This window comes from Bubalus bubalis, chromosome 9, assembly GCF_019923935.1.
Source record: "Bubalus bubalis isolate 160015118507 breed Murrah chromosome 9, NDDB_SH_1, whole genome shotgun sequence".
Lineage (NCBI taxonomy): Eukaryota > Metazoa > Chordata > Mammalia > Artiodactyla > Bovidae > Bubalus > Bubalus bubalis.
This window is the reverse complement of record NC_059165.1, coordinates 106,390,377-106,411,786: the sequence shown is the minus strand read 5'-3', so window position 1 is coordinate 106,411,786 and position 21,410 is coordinate 106,390,377. Positions and strand designations below refer to the sequence as shown.

Here is a 21,410-nt window from a genome sequence, read left to right as displayed (position 1 = left end):
TCCAGGCCCCCTCTAGGTGCAGGCCAGCGGGGACCTGGCCACAGTGACTGCGAATGCTGACACCTGCATGTTGTGGGCAGGCGTCCACGGTGGCACCTGCTGGACTGGCCTCGGGATGGCCCATGTGTCCTTCCCTCTGGGCTGTCCCATGGACCCACCCACCCTACACCAGGCTTGGGCCAAAACGTTCCCCAGTGAAACCCAGCAACCACAAGGAGTACTCCTCGCAAGGGGACAGGTGCGAGTGAGCAAAGAATATCCTGGGACCATTCAGGGAGGAGCCTCCAGGTGGGAGGCATGACTGGGCCTCAGGCAGGTGAAGATGGCCAGGAATGGGCAGAGTGAGTGGCAGGACTTCCGAGGACTGGGGGTGAATGTTACCGAGGACTAGTAATGATGCCTTTCCCAGGTATTTGGTCCTTGGGCCAGCTGCCCTGGCCACCTGCTAGCCTCTGTGAGGTCCATTCCATTTCTCAGCCCTGTGGATGCCTCCTGGCTGAGTTCTTATCATCTGCTTCCCAAGTGTGTTCTTTACATTATGTCAAATCACTCACACATCCAGTGGCCAGCAATTCTGCCTGGGGACTGTGGCCCAAAGGCATCTTCAAAAGTGCCCTTAAAAAGTCAAGGCCACCTGGGCATCCTCTCAGGGCAGAGGGAGGAGAGCAACACAAGGGTCTTGATACAGCACAGGTGGCAGGAAGGTCCCATCCATGCGCATTAAAAGCACGGCACAACCCAAGAGAACTGCAAACACGTGCCAAAATAAATGCTCAGATGCACCCACAGCAGCACTACTCATAACAGCCACAAGGGGGCAGCAGCCCAAAGCTCATCAATGGTGACTGGCTAAAACGTGGTCCATCCATCATCCAACAGACCATTATTTAGCCATAAAAAAGAAATGAAGCAATGATACCTGCTCTCATGTAGAAAAATCTTGAAGACATGAAGCTGAGTGAAAGCAGCCAGACACAAAAAGACATGTTACACTATTCCATTTATGTGAAATGCCCAGATCAATCAAATCCATAGCGACTGACAGTCGATCAGTGGTTGTCAGAGACTGGGGAGAGAATGGAATGACTGCTAAGGGAGATGGGGTCTCCTTTTGTGGTGATGCAAGTGTTCTGGAACTAGACAGAGGAGGTGCTGGTTGTACACAGTAAATGTACTGAATGCCACTCAATTGTAGACATTAAATTTTATGTGACTTTCACCTCAAAAAGGAAAAATAAAACCCCCAGGTACATGAAGGCTGACCCGTGTGTTTTCTAAGAACACAGGAAACAGGACACTGGGAATGCAAGGAAGTCTGGCTTGTGGAGAGCCAGGAACAGGCAGGGCTGTGGGCTGTGCCTGTCATGTCTCAGCGGCCCCCTTCCCTGGAGCAGGGCTGGACCGAGGACCATCCTCACTAGAGGGGGAGGAGATGCGGGTTTCCCTCAGGTCCTCCATGCAGGGTCTGGGGCTCTGCATCCTCATGCCTGTGGGTTACAGCAGAAGGCCCCTGTGGCCCTGCCGGCTTAGAGTCTTCACCAGGCCACATGTGAGGGGCGTGCGCACAGCACAACAAAGACACAGTGAGTGACGGCTCCTGCAAGTTATTTTACTTTGAATACACAGGAAAAAAAATCTACAAACAAGAAGCTCTGTTCTACGGCTCTTTTAAACAATACTTTGTATTTACAAAAAAAATTTTTTGTGTGATTAAAAGCACCAGCTGAAAATACAGGCTGCTAAAAACTTAAGACACTGAAAATCCATTAAAAGACAGTATGCCAAACATACATTAAAAACATTTTAGGGAAACAAAGATGATGCAACCAACACATCTCACCCACTGTGCCAGATAGCCTTTTCCGATTTCCCTGCCTGTGTTCCCAGTAAGTGGGGCGGGGAGTGCTTACCCCAGGGGGAGGACCCTGGCCTCCCCCATGGGCGACTGTGGGGATCCAACTACGTGTCTGAGAGGGAACCGGCACCTCCTGGACCAGCATCCTCAGAGCCGCAGGACCTGAGGGCCACCATCACTGACAGGAGGAAGCGGGAGGCACACAAAAGGGAGTCTGAACAGCTTTCAACAATTAACCTGCCAAGAGCAATCTTTCTGCTACGCCCTCACACCCCCCCGTATGCTTAAGCATTTGGAGTTTTTGTTTTTTTCTGAACACCCAGCTATATGACACTGGCTGTAATATATCTCTGGAGCTTGTGTGCAGTCTGTCTTAAATTCTTATGATTGAGAAACCGTGAGGCACTGAACTTGGACTTACAGGAGGGTATTTACAACAGCTTTCTGTGGCTGAAGGCGCTGCAGTAAGGGGAAGTTCAAAGCTTGCGCGCACGCATGTACATGCGGGTTGGCGTCCATACAGCTAGAGCGGGGCATTAAATATCGAGTACTGAAGTTTTAACTGTAAACTTAAGAACTCACCTTTAACTTTACATATACATAGATAACAAAGTGGTCACTAAAAGCACTTCAACATCAGGACAAGACATTAAGTTTTGAGGTTCTTATTTCAACTGCTCTACATACAAAATGCCCTAGAAGCAAAGAAAGGTTTAAATAAATACTCAAACAATGTAAAGCAGGACTGAAGAAATATGGGTCTGGAGAGGCTGCACACTGTGGAGTCCAGGCTAGCAGGTGCAACTTGTAGCGAGATAGGTGCTCTATCCCTTTGGTGGAAGAGAGGACCTCTGCGGGGGGACCGTCAAAGGGGGAGGAAGACAGGATGGGGACAGCTCGTGAACAGGCAGCAGACCACCTCTGCAGGCCTCAGAGACCCAGGGGCAGCCCCGAGGAGCACGGGACAGGGCTGGACTCTTGAGTGACCCAGGATGACACAGAGAGGGCAGGTCCTTTTCGAACAAAACTTGGCCAGCCTGTCCTTTCAACCAGGCTGTCCCTTCATTCAGTAGCTTACTAGCATGCCTGTTGCTGGCCCCTAAGAGGGCAGCAGGGCCTGATGTGGGCAGTGACCCAGAACAAGGAGGTCTGCTGACAGCCCTGCTACTGGCTAAGGCACACCCAGGCCTGGGGCCCAAGCAGCTGACCGGAGCAATCCCAACATTCCTTTCGTCACAGACACTGAGGCTTTGAGAAGCAGCTTTCACAGTGTTGGGTAACAAGACCTGAACCAACAAGCAGTCATAACTAGCAAAACCACGCACCACCCTCATCAGGGAGACCCTCCCAGGCACTGGAAGCCAAATGGGGCCAGGCTGCTGCCGTGACGGCCCCCAATGTCACTGTCACCCGGGGCATCACCTTGACTATTCAAAAGGAGCACAGAACCAAAACGGCTGTCTGGGCCTGGCAGAGCCTCCTGGGGTCCAGCTCAGGAAGACGTTACAATGCTGTCCCGAGACCCAAGGCAGGTAGGTCTCCTCCTCCCCTCTAAAGACAGGGCAGGGTACCAAGGGAATGGCTGCCTGCAAAGTGGTAGAGCCGAGTTGGGCTGAGAAAGGTCCCTCCCGCCCTGCGCTATGGACTCTGACAGGCAGAAGGTGGCTGATACACACAGGAGTCTCAGCTCCAGGCACCAGCTCTGGCTGGGAAGCAACACACAGGCACACACGTAGGTCAACACCAGCAGGTGCACTCCCACAGCCGGACAGTGAGCCCAGTCAAGGTGCAGATGCTCAGAAGTCAAGTTCCTGCCAAAAGGATGGATGCTGACCAGAAAGGCAAGCCAGGAAAAGCACTGGGGTGAGACAAGCATTTCTGTCCCTGACAGGCACCATCACTTCTTCCCTCCAACTGTGGGTCAGACACTGGCATCTTGCCTCTGGGCGCAGGAAGCTGCCATGAGCAGAGGAAACACTCTGGCCCAGCAAGGAGGCCTGTGGAAGTCATGTGGTACCTCAGTGGCACCGACCACCCGTGCATGCAGGGTCAGGACCGGGCTGATGGCCAACACCCGCTTCCCTAGCAAGCCACTCTCTTGACGACACAACTCAGACACGGAAACAGGACCAGCAGTTCAAACCCACTATGAAGGATGGCTCTGGAGTCAGCTCCAGCAGCCCACAGGCAGCCACAGCACTCAGACTCCTGGCCCCTGGCAACAATGGCCAGCTGGCCTGTCCTGGGAGGACAGGAATCAGCCTTCCACGCTCCCCAGGGACCCAGGCTGCTCTGGAGACAGTCGGGAAAGAAGCCTGAAGACAACCACGCCAGCACGTCTTCAGGGAAAGCTCAAGTGCCATCTGGGTGGAAGTCAGGGACACACCAGGCCCCCACGGAGGCTTGTAGAAGCTGAGAGGCCCCGTGCAGGAGTCTCACAGGAGGCTGGCCAGGCTGGTGTTTGGTCCGTTCTGAGCTTGGAACTGCACGGGGGGCGGGCCGTCTGTCCACTGCAGGGAAAGAGGACACACGGGTGAGGGCCTTCCTAGTGAGCAGCAGGGGGGTACTGGGCTGCGTGTCTGCGCCTGGAATGTTGCTCTCCTCAGGCTGGTCAGGGCCCCTCTCCTGCCTATTCAAGGGGGCTCCTGAGGCCAGGCTGGGTTAGGGTTTTTTGGAGAGGTGCAAGGAGACGGTGGCTAAGGGTGTGCTTCCTTCCTCAGGAAGTGCGTTCCCTGGGGCTGCAGGTAGGGTGAGCTGACCCCAAGGAGCCACCCAGCCCCCTCATTTTGTCTCCCCACCCTGTGCCCGTACCGTGATGAGGTTGTGCTCAGGGAGGCTGCAGGCCTCGATGTGGTCTTGGAGTAGCTGCTGCGAGAAGTTCTGGTGCATCTGGGCGGCTTCGTGGGCATCCATGGCATTCCCACAGGCTTTATTCAGGTCTGGGGTAGGGGGGTGAGAGTACATGCAAAGGATGGGCCTGTTTTGGCCTGCCACTGCCCCAGGGCCTCCCCTCAGGTGTGGGTGGAGGCCTGAAGTCAAACCCCAGCTCCACCAGTGGATTCCTGTGTGCCTGGCACATCACCTGCCCTGAACCCTGTGTCAGGGTCAGCAGAGCCCACCTGCCAACAGCCAAGTTTCTGAGTCTTATGTCCTTGGAGGTGGATGAACAGTGAGGCCCACAGGGGCAAATATGAGGGCTGAGAGGGCAGTGAAAGTCCTTTGGGCCCCCTTGGATGTGGCTCTCCCAGGGATTTCCTGGCCAGCTTGGGGCACCTGGGAGCCTGCAGGGAACAGGGCACCTAGTGTTCACTTCTGAGGCAGGAGGGCGGAATGAGTGCACCAAGTCCACTGCAGATGAGAACAGTTGGCCCTCCACCTCCTCACCAGGACCCTGGGTGAGTCTGTGGGCCCTGGTTTCACAATCTGTAAATGGGGGAGCAGCCATGACAGCTGCTAAGCATGCTCTCTGTGCCCAGAGCACCTTGGGTCATTCTGCCGGACACGGACGACTGCCGTCCCCATTCATGGGAAGGAGACCGAGGCCAAGCGCCAGGGTTCACTGCCCAAGCAGATGCCAAGAACTAGCCCTGGGGGTCCCGGAGAGTCAGAACCAGACTGTGTAGACCTCCTGACCTCCGCCTCACCTCTGAGCAGGGCCGACGACCACAGCTGCACCGACATGTCCGGGATCTTGCTGGCCAGCTGCATGGCAGGCACCACCATGTTGTTGCTCTCCTGTCGGCCAAGAGCAGCAGAGGGTCAGGGAGCAGCGGGAGGAGGGTCAGGGCTGGGGTGGAGGCGGCTGAGCCTGGCGGCAGGGACAGCCTGGGCCCACCTGCGACCTCCCGCTGCCTGGGAAATACCTACTCCTTTTGTACAGTCTATCTCAAATGACCCTCTCTGAAAGTACTCCTCGACAACCTCGGGGGAAGAGAAACAGCTCCCGCTCCTCGGCCCTGCACGTGCCTCCTGGCTGGGGCACCGCCACAGGCGACTCTATGTGCCTCTGTCTTTCTAACTGAAGAAAAAGCACTGGTGGCAGGCAGCCCTGGACCATCTCAGGAGCCGATTAGACACACAGACTCAGTGCTTCCCTGGTGACCCAGTGGTTAAAAACCTGCCTGCCAATGCAGAGGACACAGGCTCAATCTCTGGTCTGGGAAGATCCCATATGCCACGAGGCAACTAAGCCCGTGCCACAACTGTTGAACCTGCCCTCTGGAGCCCAGGAGCTACAACTACTGAGCCCAGGGGCCTGACAGCCTATGCTCCGCAAAGAGAAGGCACTGTAACAGGAGGCCCACTTGCTACAACTAGAGAAAGCCTGTGCAGAGCAACAAAGATCCAAGGTAGCCAAAAGTGAATAAATAAACAACATTAAATTAAAAAAAAACAGGTTCAGGGGTCTCAGGGCAGTCTGTCCTGGTGGGAGCAATGAGGACTAATGGTCAAAAGAGAGAAGAATTGGTTTTTTCTACATACGAACCTGCTCCTGCAGAAGGCCACCTCAGACACATGGGGCTGTGGGGCACCAGGATGTATTCCCCCAGGATGTGTTCCCCCTTGAACCCTGACTCCACCATGCAGCTGTGAGAGCACCATGCCTCAGCCCTCAGGATGAGCTGAGTGAAAGCTGCTGGGGTCTGCAAACCCCCATCCTTGGCTCTGCAGTGACTCCATCCAGCGCAGGACCCAGAGCCTACTGGCCTAAATGTTGGGTTCAGGGTGACACTGGGAGACCCCCCATGTGGCAACCACGTGCAGTGTGGGGGGGGCACTTGGCATGTAGCCCAGAGATATATAAATCCTCCAAACCAACTCCTGAGGCCCAGGTTCCAACACAGCCTCCTTGTGTGGGATACGCCTCCAGACACAGAAGCCCAGTGACTTTACACTGCCCGCCCGGGCCAGCACCTCAAAGATGAGCTCCAGGTGGGTCTCAAAATTTTTCAAAACTGAACCAAGGCCTCCTAAGACCTCAGAATGCAGAACAGGAAAAACTGGTCTCCTCTTCCAGGCCTGGGGCCGAGAGGGAGCTGCTGGGAGGGAGAGTCCTCTTGGCTCCAGTTCCCTGTGGCAGCTCGGTTTCCACAGAACCTAGGTGTGAAGACCAGTGTTGTCCTGAAAGGGGTCCTGCATGAGGCCACCCACAAACTTTAATGCCTGAGTATGCTGTGGCCTGGTAAGCCCAGGGCAGGTGGCTTCTCCCACAGATCTAGCGCTGCTTGAGGCGGCGCCTGGCTTTGGGGGCTCCTGGTGGCCCCAGGAAGCAAGAGAGATTCCCAAATAAGCTCTGTAATTTGCTCTGGGACTGCCCCCCACACACACCAGAAGTTATAGCTGAAGAGCTACTCTGCCCACCCTGCCCCACTAAAGGTGGCTTCTAGAAGCTTCTGGACAAACAAGCATCAGTGAAGTCTAGGTTCTAAGCCTGGGTCTGCAGTTTGGGGCTGTGTGACATTAAACTCCTCAGCTGGCAACAAGGCGATCCCCACCACTGCACCAAGACACAAGGCGGGTGGCCTGAACTCAGGGGGGCCTCATGTTGAGCCCCTCATCCCTGCCCAACGCTGGGATTTGCCCTGAGGCCACTGTCTTCCCTGTGCTCCGAGTACCAAGACAAGGTGCTCTAGAAGGAGTGGAGCTACACTCAGAAGGAAGAACCCACTGCTCACCCTCCTTTCAGGGTATTGATCCTGCCAGGGTTCAGGACACAGCTGAGGGCATGTGGGCCTCAGAAAATGACTGTCACATGATTGTGCAGAGGGGAGATGCACTGGGCTTATTAAAAACACTCATTCTTTAGAAGCTCTGGGATTTGATCAGATGAAACTATGGGCCTGCGTTCTCTGTCCTGAAATCAGCTAAAGTAAGTTCAGCTAAATCACTGAACTGATGCCACTTAAAAATTCTCACTGCCATTAAAAAAAGGCCCCAGCACAGTGGTGCAGAGAAAGACCAGACATAAAATTATAAGATAGCCTGATAAAACTTAGGCTTACACAGAGGCAGGCAATGAAAAGAGCTGGAAGACAGAAAACACGCAAGGATTTTATCCTTTGCTTCTCAGACTTTCTATGATAACCATAACATCTTTTATACTGACAAACATACTATTAAAAAAATTAAAGACCTTGTAAGGTCAATGGGTTGGGGTAGGTGAGATGTTCACACACCCCCAGACGGGGAAACTGAGAAGGCAACTGATCCCACCCAAGACCATATGGCATGGGTGGGGGCCAGGCACAGGGGGACACAGTTGGTGAGGGTAGACACAGGGTGCCCTGAGGATACCATGTGTGATGGGCAGAGAAGGAATCCCTGGGATTGTAGCTGAGTGGACACACCTCTTAGCCCCCACATACTAACACAGGGAAGGGGACCTGCCCTCAGCCTCACCAGCTCTGGGCAGTCTGAGCGGCTCTAGCTCCACTGAGCCCTGGGGCTTTGCCTGACAACTGCCATGGGCCAACACCAGCCCGTCTGCCACACAGGTGCACCTTCAGGAACCCAAAGCTCCCCCAGCCCTGCCTGCCCAGGCTGTTTGAGTCTCATAGAGCATGGTGGTGGGGATGGGGTGTTATGGGGGAGTGAGAGGTCACTAAGATAGGATCACTGCAGGGCACGGGATGGGAGGCACTTTGCTAGGTGCCCCCCTCACCCACCTCCACCCCACTAAGCACCACCCTGGACCTATGCCCCTCAGCCTGGCCCCTGACACTCACCCTGTGGTTTCCCAACACATAGAAGATGTGACCTAGGAGCACGAGGGAGCAGGCTGTGAGCCGATTCAGGTCCTCCGCATTGGACATCTTCAGGGTTTCCCGCAGAAAACGCCTTCGTGAGAAGAACAGATGCTGAGGCCCCACTGGGAGGGCTTTTGGGGAAGAAAAGGCAGCCTTGGGGCCCTGAGCAGAGACCACCTGGGGGAGGGTGGGAAGGGAAGGAACAGGGGGGGCCTGGGCACATGCCGTTGGGGGAAGAGAAACATAGAGAGGTGCCGGGTACAGGGTCACCTGCCCTCTCCAGTACTTACTTGGCCTCATTATAGCGTCCCTGGAAGAAGGAGAAAAGCCCACGCACGTAGAAAGCCGCTGCTCGGAGGCAGTGTGAGCTGAGGGAAGAGTGGAGCGTCACACCTTAGTGAGTTTTAATGAAAGCAGCAGATTTACAAATGGGGATTGGGTGGGAGGATGGGAGGTGTTGGGGTACACAGGCAGTCTGGGGCCCCACAGATGCTCACACTACCAAGAGCAGAGAAAGCATAAGATAGTTGGTAAAGTGGGACTTGGGGCCTGGGGCTGCCTACCTGACAGGGAAGCTGTGGTCTGGATTGATCCTCTCCAACAAGCTGTACAGCTGTGAAAGCAATGTCTGCAAGTTAGGATAACTCTACATTTCTAAAAATGAGAGGGTTTGGCCCCAGTATGCCAGTAAGTGACTAGGGCTGCCTGCAACTTCCTAACCCAGTCTCATGACATATGCCCGTACCTCAAATCCCATGCCTGAGTGCAACCTGCCGGGAGAAGGGGCAGAACCTGCAACCCTGCTGACATCTTAGGCTCCCTTTGGCTGATGTATGGAGGGGAAGCTGGGTTGGGGGGTGAGGGCTGAAGTGGGCTGAGGCTGTGCCCAGTACCCCCGAAGTTTCTTCAGGAGGCACACACTGTGGTGGGGGTGGAGGTGAGACAAAGGAGCCAAACTCCTCTGAGACCCACCAAGACCACATCAGGCCCTCAGGACCCTGCCCTGCTGTGCTCTCAGGCCACTGGAGCAGCTGGACAGGGCCTTCTGCCCAAAGCATTCAAACCAACTATGTGTGACATCAGCTAAGTACAGGGCCATCTCTCTTTGTAGCCAAGAGATGACAGTGGCCTGAACTAAAAAATGAAGGTCACAGGTGTGGAGACAAGTGGCAGATCTGAGCTACTCCAGAAGGCTCTGGGCTGGAGGGAAATGGCAGGGCTAAGGGGGTGTCACAACGGGAACCTGGTGGGAGGTACTTATCCTGGGGGGCAAGCTCTGGCGCCCACCTCCCTGCTCCAGCAGGCTGGGGCACTAGGATACCTAGGGGCCTAATGCAGACAGGAGCCCAAGGTGTCACTCCTCGTAACTGAGCCATGAGGCCTCACTGACAGACAGCTAGAACAGATAGCTGAGAGTAGAAGAAATTTTCTTTTTTCCCCCAAGGGATTCAATGGTTGGCTAGTTTTCAGTAGAGAGAAATGTTAATTTGCTACGGAAACGTTTCTGTCCTAGACTTGGCCTCCTCCCAGCCACGCCCATGCTCCACTCTGTGGGACACTTTGTTGGAAGGAAAATACCCTAGGGTCGAGAGATTTGCTGGTGCCCAGGACCACACTTCCCACACACCCCCCTCCAAGTAAGAGTTGAAAGGATACCAAACATGAAGCATGTCACCTACTACCTCTTGGTGTCTATTTCCTTCCCGTATATACACACTCGCCAGGTTGGTCACGATGAAGGCCCATAGCTCCTGGTGATTGGTGAGCTGGAATATGGGAGACACAGGGCATTAGGGGGCCCGGCTGGGCAGTCATGTCACTTGGAGGTCGCTTGGTGGCATCAGAGCCACCCGAATGCTCCACAACAGCTACCTTGGAATCTTCTTACTCTTTTTATTCCAAACACACATACACACCCCTGCCTCCTGAACCTAAGGACAACAAAACTGTTAGCTCCTGTCGTTATAAAATAATCATCTGCATTATAGGAAACTCAGAAAACGGAAAAGCACAGCCAGCCACCCCAGAGCCTGTCCTCAGAACACGCCACAGTTTGCTCCATTCTCTGCTGTCTCAGCCTGAGACCTGGGTGCCCCCCCGACACCTCAGGTGGTCACCCCAGGACCCCACTGTGTGTGAACACAGCAGAGGAGCATGCTTGCTGGTTCCTCTGCTAATGGCTGGTGGTAGACAGACTGCTGTCCCCAGTTTTTCTGGAGGAACAAGAATGGCCATGAAACCAATCTGAGTGGTTTGAGCACTGCTCAGACCCTGGGGGCTGAGCATTCTAAACAGGGCTTAGCGAGTGCAACTGTCTAAGAAGCCAAGAACGCCTACGAAGCACAAACCCCACCTGGAGGACCCCGGCAGGTGCCAAGGAGATCCAGAGGGTTGTCTGATCTGAGCAAAGATGCTTCGATATGTTTGTCACAGGACCACAGGAAACATGTTTGGTGTCATGAGGGGTCTGGATCCAAGTTCTGGTTGTACCACCACTTCCCCCACCAGGTTGGTGGACAGAGCCCCCTGGCAGCACACACCATCTGCTGGGAACTTTGATGCTGAAACAAAGCAGCAACTTGTGTAGGAAGTGGGACGCAGAAGGAGTGTCTAAGAGACCTTCAAGGACCACAGGCAATGAGGGGAGGTCTCAGCACCACTGGAGTGAGCAGCACCAGGGCCCAAGTAGCTGGGACACAAGTCAACATCACCTGGTGGACCACCGGGAGGACGGGAATCCTCAGTGAAAGTGGCTAACCAGGGCATGTCCAGCAGGTGCCCGGCTCAAGACAACCTCCTTGAGGCTGCCCTCTGAGTTAGCTGGGGAAGCCCCACCCCAGGGTGCCCAGGAGCCCCCCTGCCCATAGCCATCCTGCATCAGGCTGTGCTGCCAGCACTGGCTGGCCACACCCGGGCGGCACAAGGCCTGACAGAGGAAGCCCTAGATGAATGGCACAGCACTGGCGCAGCTCGCGCCAGGCTGGACGCTGCGGAGTCACCCACTGACCACGGTTTGTGTGGCTGCTGTCCCGACTCCTTACTGAGAAGCACCTCCTGCCCCCATGAAGTGAGGGCCGGCACCTTACCCGCAACGCTGTGGTGAACTGGGCTTCAGCGTTGTCCATGCAGTTGACAGAGACACAGTACAGCCCCTAGAAGAAGACGGTGCCAGGGCTCAGAGCCACATGCGGCTTGCCTAGGGCTGCACAGCTGCACCCAGGCGAGCCTGACAAGAGACTCTACCGAGCCAGCTGTATCTGAGCTTTACCCTGACCAATGGAGAGGAAGATGGCATGCTTCATTATTCCTGCCTCCTGGGACCTGAGTCAACTTGGACTTGATGAGATGCTTGTCAGAATGAAGTCCACTAGGAAGGTTCTAAATCCTGCCTGGGGTGTTGGTCACAGGGTTGCTCGCAGGGATGGGGCTGGGGGCGGGCAGCCCTCACGCACTCACCAGCAGTGTATGCAGCTGTGCAGCGTGGTTGGAGAAGAGCCGGGGCGACTGCTGGCACAGCTGACAGACCTGGGAGATCTGCAGGGAGACGGCATGTCTGACGTCACTGTAACGTGGGACCCAGGGCCCCGGCAGCATCGAGAAGAGGCCCCCAAAGCCAGTGGGGGTACCCGCATACTGCCCAGTCTAACCTGGGCATAAAGTCCCATCAGAGGTGCTCACTGTGAGGATGCTGCCCCTTGTCTGGTTCTCCGCCTCCTCCCTTTACAACCTGTGTCTTAGTCATATAGTACCTACATCCTCATCAAGGACCCCATGCCCTTTCAGGAAGGTGGGTGTCAAGGATTACGGATCACTGGGCAGGAGGGGCGCTAGAATTGCCATTGGCAGACTCTAAAACCCCAGACCCCATGTTCCTTGGGCACAAGAACTTGTAGGTAAAAACCTGATGATGTCCATGCAGGCTCACGGCTGGCCAGGTCACGTTCTCCGCAGTGACACCCTCAGGACCCAGCCTTCCCCTCCTGCGTGCCCGCGGCCCCGGGGCCTACCTCCTGCAGCGCGGTGGCCTTGTGTCCTGTGACGAGCCGGCACATGATGATGTGCTCCAGCAGGATCACTTGGAAGGAGGACAGGATGGGGCTGCAGTCGAGCACTGGGGGTGAGAGGCAGGGGTGAGCCCGAGGCGCGGGAGGAGACCACACCAAAAAGACATGACCCACGTCCCTGCCTCCTGCGGGCTTCGAGCCCTCCCGCCACACAGCCCCTCAGCTACTCGGGTCTGAGCCCACCTGCTCTGCCGGGCACTGGCCTAGCACCCAGTCTGTCACCTTATTTGGTGCTCACAGCACCCTCAAGCAAGGGGGTCCATCTCCCTGTCCAGGTGAGGAATCAGGTTCATAGCCAGGTTTTGGTGACCAGAGTATTTTAAAAGCAAGAAATTCCTAAAGGGATCTGTTCTCCATCCTCAACCTGCACCCCTGCCCTGACCCAGGTGAGTGCTCAAGGGCATGCTGGGCACCAAGGGTTCTAGAAATGTTGAGGTTGCCCAGGAGACTATGCAACAGGCTTCAGACAACAGTGGGGGGGACCACAGCTTCTGGCTGTTCCAAGCGGCTGCCCTCACACTGGAACCAGACAGCACTTTCCCAATTCATCTCAAAGAAAAGAACAGTAGTCCCTGCGAAATTGGGCTCTCTGGCTCCTCCCCAGCAGCACTGACAAGGGCACAGGGAGTGAAGAGGGTGAATGGGGCACAAGCCAGCCAGGGACATGCGGGGCTCTGGGTTCCCACTAGTCAAAGGTCCTCGATGACCCAGGATGGATTAGTCAAGAATCCCAGAAGAACCTAGGACCCCCAGAGAATCTGCTGTCAGTCAAGTTCCAATTCTGATCTCACCCTAAGCACAATCCACAGTACAATACTGATAAGCGACAGCAAAAGCAGCCACCGCCTTTCAGCTGGGCACTGTTGTCCCCGCAGGTTCCGGTGGAGTCCCACTAACCCTCGTGACTGCTGTGCAGCGAGGGCGATAGGACAGAGATGCTCCAAGTACTCACCCCACCTCCCTGGGGAGCAAGGATCCCGTCCAGGCCTGGCACAGCTCTGCCTGAACCTGATCATCCCTATCTGCCAACTGGGGTGCGAGACCCATGGGGCGGGGACCCATGCTGCAGTCTTTCAAAGTCCTCCAGGCCTAGCACTGGCAGTGATGGGCCGGCTGCCCACCAGGGGGCTACTCGACCCAGAGCCCCACAGGGCCTGACTTACTCTTGAGCTTCTCCAGCTGCATGAGGGCCTTGTCTGTGTACTTCTGCGCCTTCTCTAGGTAGCCAGCTTGCATGGAGTGCATCACAGTCACCTGGGGACAAGGTCAGATGGTGGTGGCCACTGAAGCCCTCTCCTCTCACCCGGGCCACCAGGCTCCGGCCCCTGCAGGGACTCACCAGGTAGACAAGCACGCACATGTGCTCCTTGGGCAGCCAGTGGAAGAGGTCAGCAGGGTTGCTGGGTAGGATCTCGTCATCGTGCAGTGTGGAGATGGTCTGGATACACTGCTGCAGCTGCTTCAGGCACGGCTTCACGCTCTTTACCTGCAGCAGGCACACAGCACTGCATACCTGACCACCCATCTGCTCCTACCAGGTGCCAACACCCTTAAGAGGCACGTACCCACAGTGGCAGCTACCCAGGTCCCGCCTGCCTTGTCCCATCCCGAGGCCCTGCAGGCCGTCTCCGCAGCTGTCAGCACCCTGTAAGGGTCTGCTCTGCTTCTATGCACTGAGTGAAGTGCTCAGCCCAACAGGCAAAGGTGGGTGTAGGAGGGGGAACCAAGAAAGTGGCCGGTGGGGAGGGACAGGAGGCAATCGCAGAACTGATTTCTCAGTCAGAGGCCCATCCACCACCTGCCTGCTCCCCAGCAGCCACCACGCGGGAGGCAGCACACACCTGCCCAGCATCCAGGTAGTGGGTCACCTGGAGCACCAGGAAGAAGACACGCAGAGACTCTTTCTGGATGGGGTTCCCTTGCCAGTTCTCAACTATCTGCCCACAGAGGGTCAGCAGTGGGTGGACTTCCTGCAGCTTGCGCTCCATCAGCAGCAGCTGTGGGGAGAGGAGCAGGTGCTGGGGGCTGTCCGGGCGCAGGGCTGCCACCCACCTGCCCATGCACTGTGCAACTGCAGGCACCTCAAGCGGGGGCACAAGGCCAGGCTGGAGCCCAAGTCCAGGCAGCTCCAACCGAGCCGGCTCCCCCGCCAGCACAAATCCCACAGCCTGGAACTGGAGCTTTGTCTCCGAATCCAGCTGGGGGACGGGGGACAGGGTCTGCCTCTCATGGCTACCTGCCACGCACGAGGGTCTGGGCAACTGCTGGGCCATGACATGGCAAGCAGGCGAAGCCTTGGCAGACCCTGGGACCCAAACTCATGCCCCCACATCTTATCCTGCCCAGCCTCCACTTACCATGCCTTTGCTGAGCAGGAACAGTGCCCTGGAAAAGAAAGGGGGCGTCAGGTCTGGGAGGCCCAGGCAACCCCTAGGATGACTGCCACCTCAACATTCCCAGGGACCTAACCCCTGGGGCAGTTAAATGGATGACAATGGACCCTGGCCAATAAGCGTGCTCTATTTTGTTCTATTTTCCTTTAACTTTTTTCTTGTTTAGAGACTCATGAGGTTCAAAAGCTCAGAAGGCAGAAACAGGTGCTCAAGAAAGCACGGAGTGAGGACTTCCCTTGGCTAAGACCGCTGCTTTTAGGAGCAGCTGTGGGGCTGCGGGCCCGCCAGTCTGTGCAGAGTCCCGACGTGCTGCAGCTGACACCCCGTCAAGTGGGCATGGCTCGGTGAGGAGACTGAGGAGCACGGGGTCCCAGTCACATAGTGAGACGTCTACACTCCCGGCCACCTGCCATCCTTTGTTGTTACCTCACAGCATGGACACCCGAGGGGCTCCTGCCTGACTGCTGAACTCTAGGGTCTAGAACTTCACGTCAGTGTTGCCATATTATCACCTCACTAGGCCTCAAGTCTGAGATCAGAAGTTCTGTGTCAGGAGACCTGTAGGCGCCATGCCCTGGTGCAGGCCCAGCCCGGTTACCTGCCCGCAGTGGTACAGAGGCCTGTCTTGAGGACACTTGTGAAGATGTGCAGTGTGCCCCCATCCCCGTGCCCTGCAAGTCGCTGCGTGTCGCCCCGAACCTAGTAATGGCTGCAGCATGAGGAGGACAAGACGGGCCAGGCGCACAGGCTGGACCACGTGACAGTGTCCATCCCGGGCAGGGTGGCTGAGGGATGAGAGTCTCCGGGGAGCTATGTGCACCCGTGTGAGCACTTACAGGTCCAGAACTCCAGAGAATAGACTTAGGAACTGTTCTGTCCCAACGACCCCACGGAACAAGCTTAGAGTCTGTGATACAGAATTTTTCACAATCCCAACACACACACAACAGAGTAAGAGTGCTGCTCCAAGGAGCCTGGAATCCTACTACAGAGGATTCTTCTCTTCCGGGTAAAAAGAGACTGGCGGCCCTCTAAGAGGGCGCACAGTGAAGCACTGGTGGCCTCTGACCCCGACCCCGACCCCAGCACACTAGCCTCCAGGTAGTTTAAGCCGTTTCACGCACAATACGAACCCATGTCCGTTCTGTTACACAAATGTCCTCTTCCTCTGTCCCCTGTTGTACACCTAAACACTCCTGGGCGTCTGAATGGGGACTGGCTGCCAACCATGCCGCCCACGGGACCTACAAGCACCACTCTCACCCCCACCAGGAAGGGGATCACCCAGGACATCACACGGGCCCTTTTTATTTCAAGAGATGCTAGAAACACGCAAGTGCTCACAGTGCTGAGAACGCCAGCTGCCCCTCACCCTCACAGCCAACTCAGCAACTCCTCACTTTATGAACCGGTGGGGCAGGAGCATCTCTGGGCTGCCTGAATCTGCATGTCTCTTACTATGGATAAGGGTGGTCATCATTTCACGCTGAGATGCCATTGCTATTTGCTGTCCAGGACCAAACTTCCCCAAGTGGGTGGAGAAAGGGCCCGAGGATCGGGTGCCTACCGTGTGTACTCAGAGCCCACCACCCGGGCATACTCGGCCCCCACACCCAGGAGGTCACAGGCCGACACGAGGTCCTTCTCAAGTGTGTGCAGTTGCTGAGAAAAGGAGAAAAGAGCAATGACCCTCACTTCCAAACCACCAGATTTACCATATCTGACCTGCTACCTTGCAAGCAAGTTACACAAAACCTCCCCACATCAGCAAAATTGCCTCAGTATCAGTTCTGAGCTAAATTAAGCAGATTATCTCATCAACACTAATTGCTTTGGGTACAGAATTCCGCTTTGTCTACAGCTTAATGGTGCACAGAGCCAGCAGTAACACTAACGGGCACAGACCCCTGAGGGCTGTGCAAATATGTCTGTGTGCTTCGCAGGTCACCTTCAGGGGCCGGTCACTAGGGGAGCAGCCAGAGGAGCCTCAAACAAGAAGGGCCTCTTTCACGGGTAAGTGTCTGTGGGAGTTTCAAACTCAGACTGAAAGGCAGGGACCCTGTGGGGCCTCAGCTGAGAGCTTGGGCTCTGCTCATCACACCCAGCTACTCTGTGACCTGAGGCAAGTGACTCACTACCTCGCCTGCTTCCTCCTCTGAGGAAAGGCACAAAAGCACACGGGAGGATTCAAGGATGGCAGTGCACGTGTGGGGCGGGAGGGCGCCTGGAGAGACGGCAGCCGCTCAGGCTAGGCGAGCTCTCCTCAGCAGGGGAGCGTCTGAGCCAAACCCTCCTGGCATTAAGAGGCGCCCCAGGGAGCAGTGACACTGGCAGCCCAGGCCCCACCGTGTGCACAGGCAGCTGATGGCGCTTCATCGCGGAGGGCAGGCGAGAAGTGGCTGGCGGGCAGGCCGTGTCAGGGTCAGGGGAGGCTGGGGCTGGCCAGAGACAGGGCGGTATGGGCAGCGCCGGGATGGAGAGGCATCTCCAATGAGTCTACCTGGCCTGCAGGCTCCTCCCCTGCGGCCAGGGAAGCCCAGCCCAGAGAGCCGCCCACCCAACCGGCACCCGTGCACCTGGTCAGGCCCACAGTACGCACAGCGAGCTGGAAGAGCAGGCGGCAGTGCCAGTACGGGGTCTGCTGGGAGATCTGGATGGCTTTCCGCAGCAGCGGCTTTGCTGCGTCCACGGAATTCTGAAAGGAAATAGTCACGTTTAAGGAGGAAAAAGCAAGCTGGATTCCTTCTGCAGCAGCTGCGGACCCAGAAGGCCATTCCCAGACACACTTACCAAAGGATTTGCTTGATTTAAAAAGAAAAGATATTTTATTAGCCTCACTGGCTAGGAAGCTTTTCGCATTGATCTTAAAATAATTCCCTATTCAACTAAACTCAAAGTAGCTTTAGTTCAAATTCCTGAACAGTCAAATTGATAACAATTACCATCTTTTCTGAACTGTAACCAGAGTAAGAGGCCAGGGGCATGAAACAGGGGTCACTGCTCAAAGTGGAGAAAGGCAACTTTCAGTTACACTTGAGATCAGAAACCAGCTTCAGCTAAACTATGTGAACTTGTTCGGGAGTTAATCATCTTTAGCCCAGGAACAAGGCTGCTTTGCAACAGTCCTCCGTAGAAAAAGACTCTGCTAGTCTTTGTCAGCAAGTGGTCATCCATGGATGCCCTGTACCACATGTTCAGTTCAGTTCAGCCACTCAGTCGTCTCCGACTCTTTGCGACCCCATGGACTGCAGCACGCCAGGCCTCCCTATCCATCACCAACTCCAGGTGTGGAAGACAGGAAAATTATGCAAAGTCTTAAAAGCCAGAAGGGAATCCACTCCTGTGACTCCCAATCTGCCACTGTGCCTTCACTACAGGGAGAGGGGGTTTGCTTTCAGAAGCCTTTATATGTTCTTACCTCTTGACAGTATAACTCGGACAGAAGACTTGCTGCTTCAAACTTAACATCTTCAAACTGTGTGATCTAGTGATGTCTCGTTAAGGAAGTAGAGACACTACAAAATGGTCAGTTTAAAAGGGCCACAGTTCAGCATTCTGACGCTGTAAAGGCTGGCTGGATGAGCACATCCCTGTCCGCTCTAAAACCGCAAGTTCACGTATTCCCCTAGTAATCCCTGAGCTTGCTGCTGGCTGGTGTGGAGCTAGACGCTGTGGCATGAAGAGGAGCAGAGCACCCAGGAAGAAGCTGCTGGTCTGAAGGGATGCTCCAGGGCATCTGTGGGGCAAAGCCCAAACCCGAAGTGTGCATTATAAGCAGAATTCAAGTTTATAACCATGTTTTTATTTAGAAGGAGCTTTCCTTAAAGGGAATAGTACCAAGGAAAGGATACTTGCTGTGATATCAACCACTGAAAGAGAAAGAAAAAAAGAGTTAATTCTCCAACAGTGAAGCAGCTTTGCACGTGCTTAACTGGGCCCACTTCGGGGTTCACACAGGTTGTCCCGTCACCAAAGGCTGCAGGCGTGCAGTTAAGTGGGAAGATGGCCTGCTCAGCTTGAGAAGTGGGCTTGCTTTTCCTCTAATCCAGCAACCGTGGTGTGTCTGGGGGAAAGGGAACATGTACGTGCTCCCCTACGGATGGGCTTCCTGTCTTGCCAGGCTCTGGAGCCAGCACTGGAGCTGCCTCTCAGGAGCACAGCACGGCCGCCACATGCTACCTACTGCGGCACACCCACCGCCAATCACGGCGCGAGAAACCAGCTTAACACAGTCAGAGAGCAGTCCTGAGGGCTCGTCTTTCGTGGGGAAGGGACATACAAAAGATGTTTGGAAATGAGCAAAGTTAGCCTCAGAGGGGAGGGAGGAGCACCACAGAAGGATGGGGATGGGCAGCGGTGATTCTGAGATCTGAGCTCACCACCTCTGCTCACGCGCATGCTGGTACGCGGTTCAGACGACAAGGTCCCACGTGGGGATAACTGTGCCCTGGAGTTTCACATTCCAGCAGGAAATGGTGCCGTCTCAGGGCAGTCCACCACACCACCACCATGACCACAGTCTCTCAACCATCTAAGACACAAGCACACACCTGACGCAGTTCCTGCTGATCCGCTCATCCTGCAAACATTCTCAGAGCTTTAGCGGTTGCTGGAAGGATGCAGAGGGAGGAGGAGGAGGAGAAGAAAGAGGAGACAGAGGCTGAAGGCCCATGGATCTGTTGCCTGACAGGGAGAAAGGCTGGTGAGGCCAGGGGGGCAGCCCTGGGCTAGAGATGTTTCTGGGGCTGAGTGAGTAGTGGCCAGGAAAATCACCAAAGAGGCTGGGGATGACTTGGAGCTGGTCTGGAGACCAGCCCCTGAAAGACACAGGTGGGCCAGGAGGGGGAGCTAATAGGAGCAGACGAGAGGGACAGAGGAACTTAGAACACTGGAGAGTCACTGGGCTCCTGTATGTCTCTGTCTCCAATACTCTCTCTTTCTCTCTCTCTCTCTCTCACACACACGTGCATATAGAGCCCAGGCAAAAGGCATTCTGCAACCAGACCAAGTGTCCCCTCCCAAGGCAACAAGGCCTGGAGGAGCTCAGGGTCCCCAGAGAGACATGGGCAGTGCCTGCTGCCATGAGTGTGGCCCCAGAGTGAGGCTCCTTGGCTGGAGGCCATCTACAGAGACAGTGAGGACAGGCTCAGCTCCAGCCACGTGTGTGATGTTATAAAACTGGTAAACACAGAAGTAGGGGCTTGCGTTCTACAGAAGCCACTCCTTCCCACTCAGCATTCAGCAAGAGACGCTCACTCCTGAAGGCCACCAATTGGGAGGGACAACTGGAGGAAACTATGTGACCAAAAGCTGGGTTAGGGACATGCTAAGACCTGGTCCAACCTTGAGATTCTGAAGTTCCATGACTCAATCTCCACATGTAAAATTCTGAAGTTCCATTACTCAATCTCCACATGTAAGACCTGTCTTGGGCAAGGCCTTCATGCTCAAGGGGAGCCCTTTAGAGAGAGTACACGGTGGATAAAAACACATATGGGAAGCACTTGCCTTTCACTTGGAGCTCCGCGTGGCTTGCTCTGAACAACCCAGACGGGTAGCCAAGGCGGAGTGGGTAAACCCACCATGCACAGGAGTTTCCAAGTCAAATCTAGCCACACCTCAGCCTGGTACAAAGCTGACCACACCTGAGTGTCACTGCCCCCCAACAGAGATGAAGAGGGCAACAAGACGAGGTGAAACTCTTCCAGTGGGCTGAAGAAGCCTTCTTTTTGAGTCTGTGGCCCAGGGATGCTCTCCTCACCACACAAGTTCAGTTCAGTTCAGTCATTCAGTTATGTCGGACTCTTTGCGACCCCATGGACTGCAGCACGCCAGGCCTCTCTGTCCATCACCAACTCCCGGAGTTTACTCCAACTCATGTCCATTGAGTCAGTGATGCCATCCAACCATCTCATCCTCTGTCATCCCCTTCTCCTCCTGCCCTCAATCTTTCCCAGCATTAAGGTCTTTTCAAATGAGTCAACTCTTCGCATGAGGTGGCCAAAGTATTGGAGTTTCAGCCTCAGCATCAGTCTTTCCAACGAATATTCAGGACTGATTTCCTTTAGGATGGTCTGGTTGGATCTCCTTGCAGTCTAAGGGACTCTCTAGAGTATTCTCCAACACCACAGGTCAAAAGCATCAATTCTTTGGTGCTCAGCTTTCTTTATAGTTCAACTCTCACATCCATACATGACCACTGGAAAAACCATAGCTTTGACTAGACAGAACTTTGTCAGCAAAGTAATGTCTCTGCTTTTTAATATGCTGTCTAGGTTAATAGCTTTTCTTCCAAGGAGCAAGTGTCTTTTAATTTCATAGCTGTAGTCACCATCTACAGTGATTTTGGAGC

The 21,410-nt window shown here is 55.1% G+C and overlaps 1 protein-coding gene across 3 annotated transcripts in view; it reads right to left on the bottom strand.

Annotated features, from left to right (window-relative positions):
* Positions 1–1,588: 1,588 nt before the first annotated feature.
* Positions 1,589–21,410, bottom strand: part of MAU2 (MAU2 sister chromatid cohesion factor) — a 34,073-nt gene continuing 14,251 nt past the window's right edge. The window contains exons 2-19 of one of the 3 annotated variants that reach the window (XM_025293910.3): positions 18,910–18,927; positions 18,477–18,542; positions 17,658–17,753; positions 16,626–16,720; positions 15,023–15,050; positions 14,507–14,662; positions 14,005–14,151; positions 13,829–13,919; positions 12,609–12,712; positions 12,058–12,135; positions 11,688–11,753; positions 10,281–10,367; positions 9,165–9,214; positions 8,892–8,969; positions 8,581–8,692; positions 5,500–5,590; positions 4,667–4,794; positions 1,589–4,365 (exon numbers count right to left, since the gene is read on the bottom strand). In XM_025293910.3, the coding sequence (XP_025149695.1) occupies positions 4,291–4,365; positions 4,667–4,794; positions 5,500–5,590; positions 8,581–8,692; positions 8,892–8,969; positions 9,165–9,214; positions 10,281–10,367; positions 11,688–11,753; positions 12,058–12,135; positions 12,609–12,712; positions 13,829–13,919; positions 14,005–14,151; positions 14,507–14,662; positions 15,023–15,050; positions 16,626–16,720; positions 17,658–17,753; positions 18,477–18,542; positions 18,910–18,927 (1,566 nt within the window). In that variant the 3' untranslated portion in view covers positions 1,589–4,290. The remainder of the gene's footprint in view (positions 4,366–4,666; positions 4,795–5,499; positions 5,591–8,580; positions 8,693–8,891; positions 8,970–9,164; positions 9,215–10,280; positions 10,368–11,687; positions 11,754–12,057; positions 12,136–12,608; positions 12,713–13,828; positions 13,920–14,004; positions 14,152–14,506; positions 14,663–15,022; positions 15,051–16,625; positions 16,721–17,657; positions 17,754–18,476; positions 18,543–18,909; positions 18,928–21,410) is intronic. The other 2 variants (XM_025293911.3, XM_044948374.2) reach the window with 2 other exon arrangements.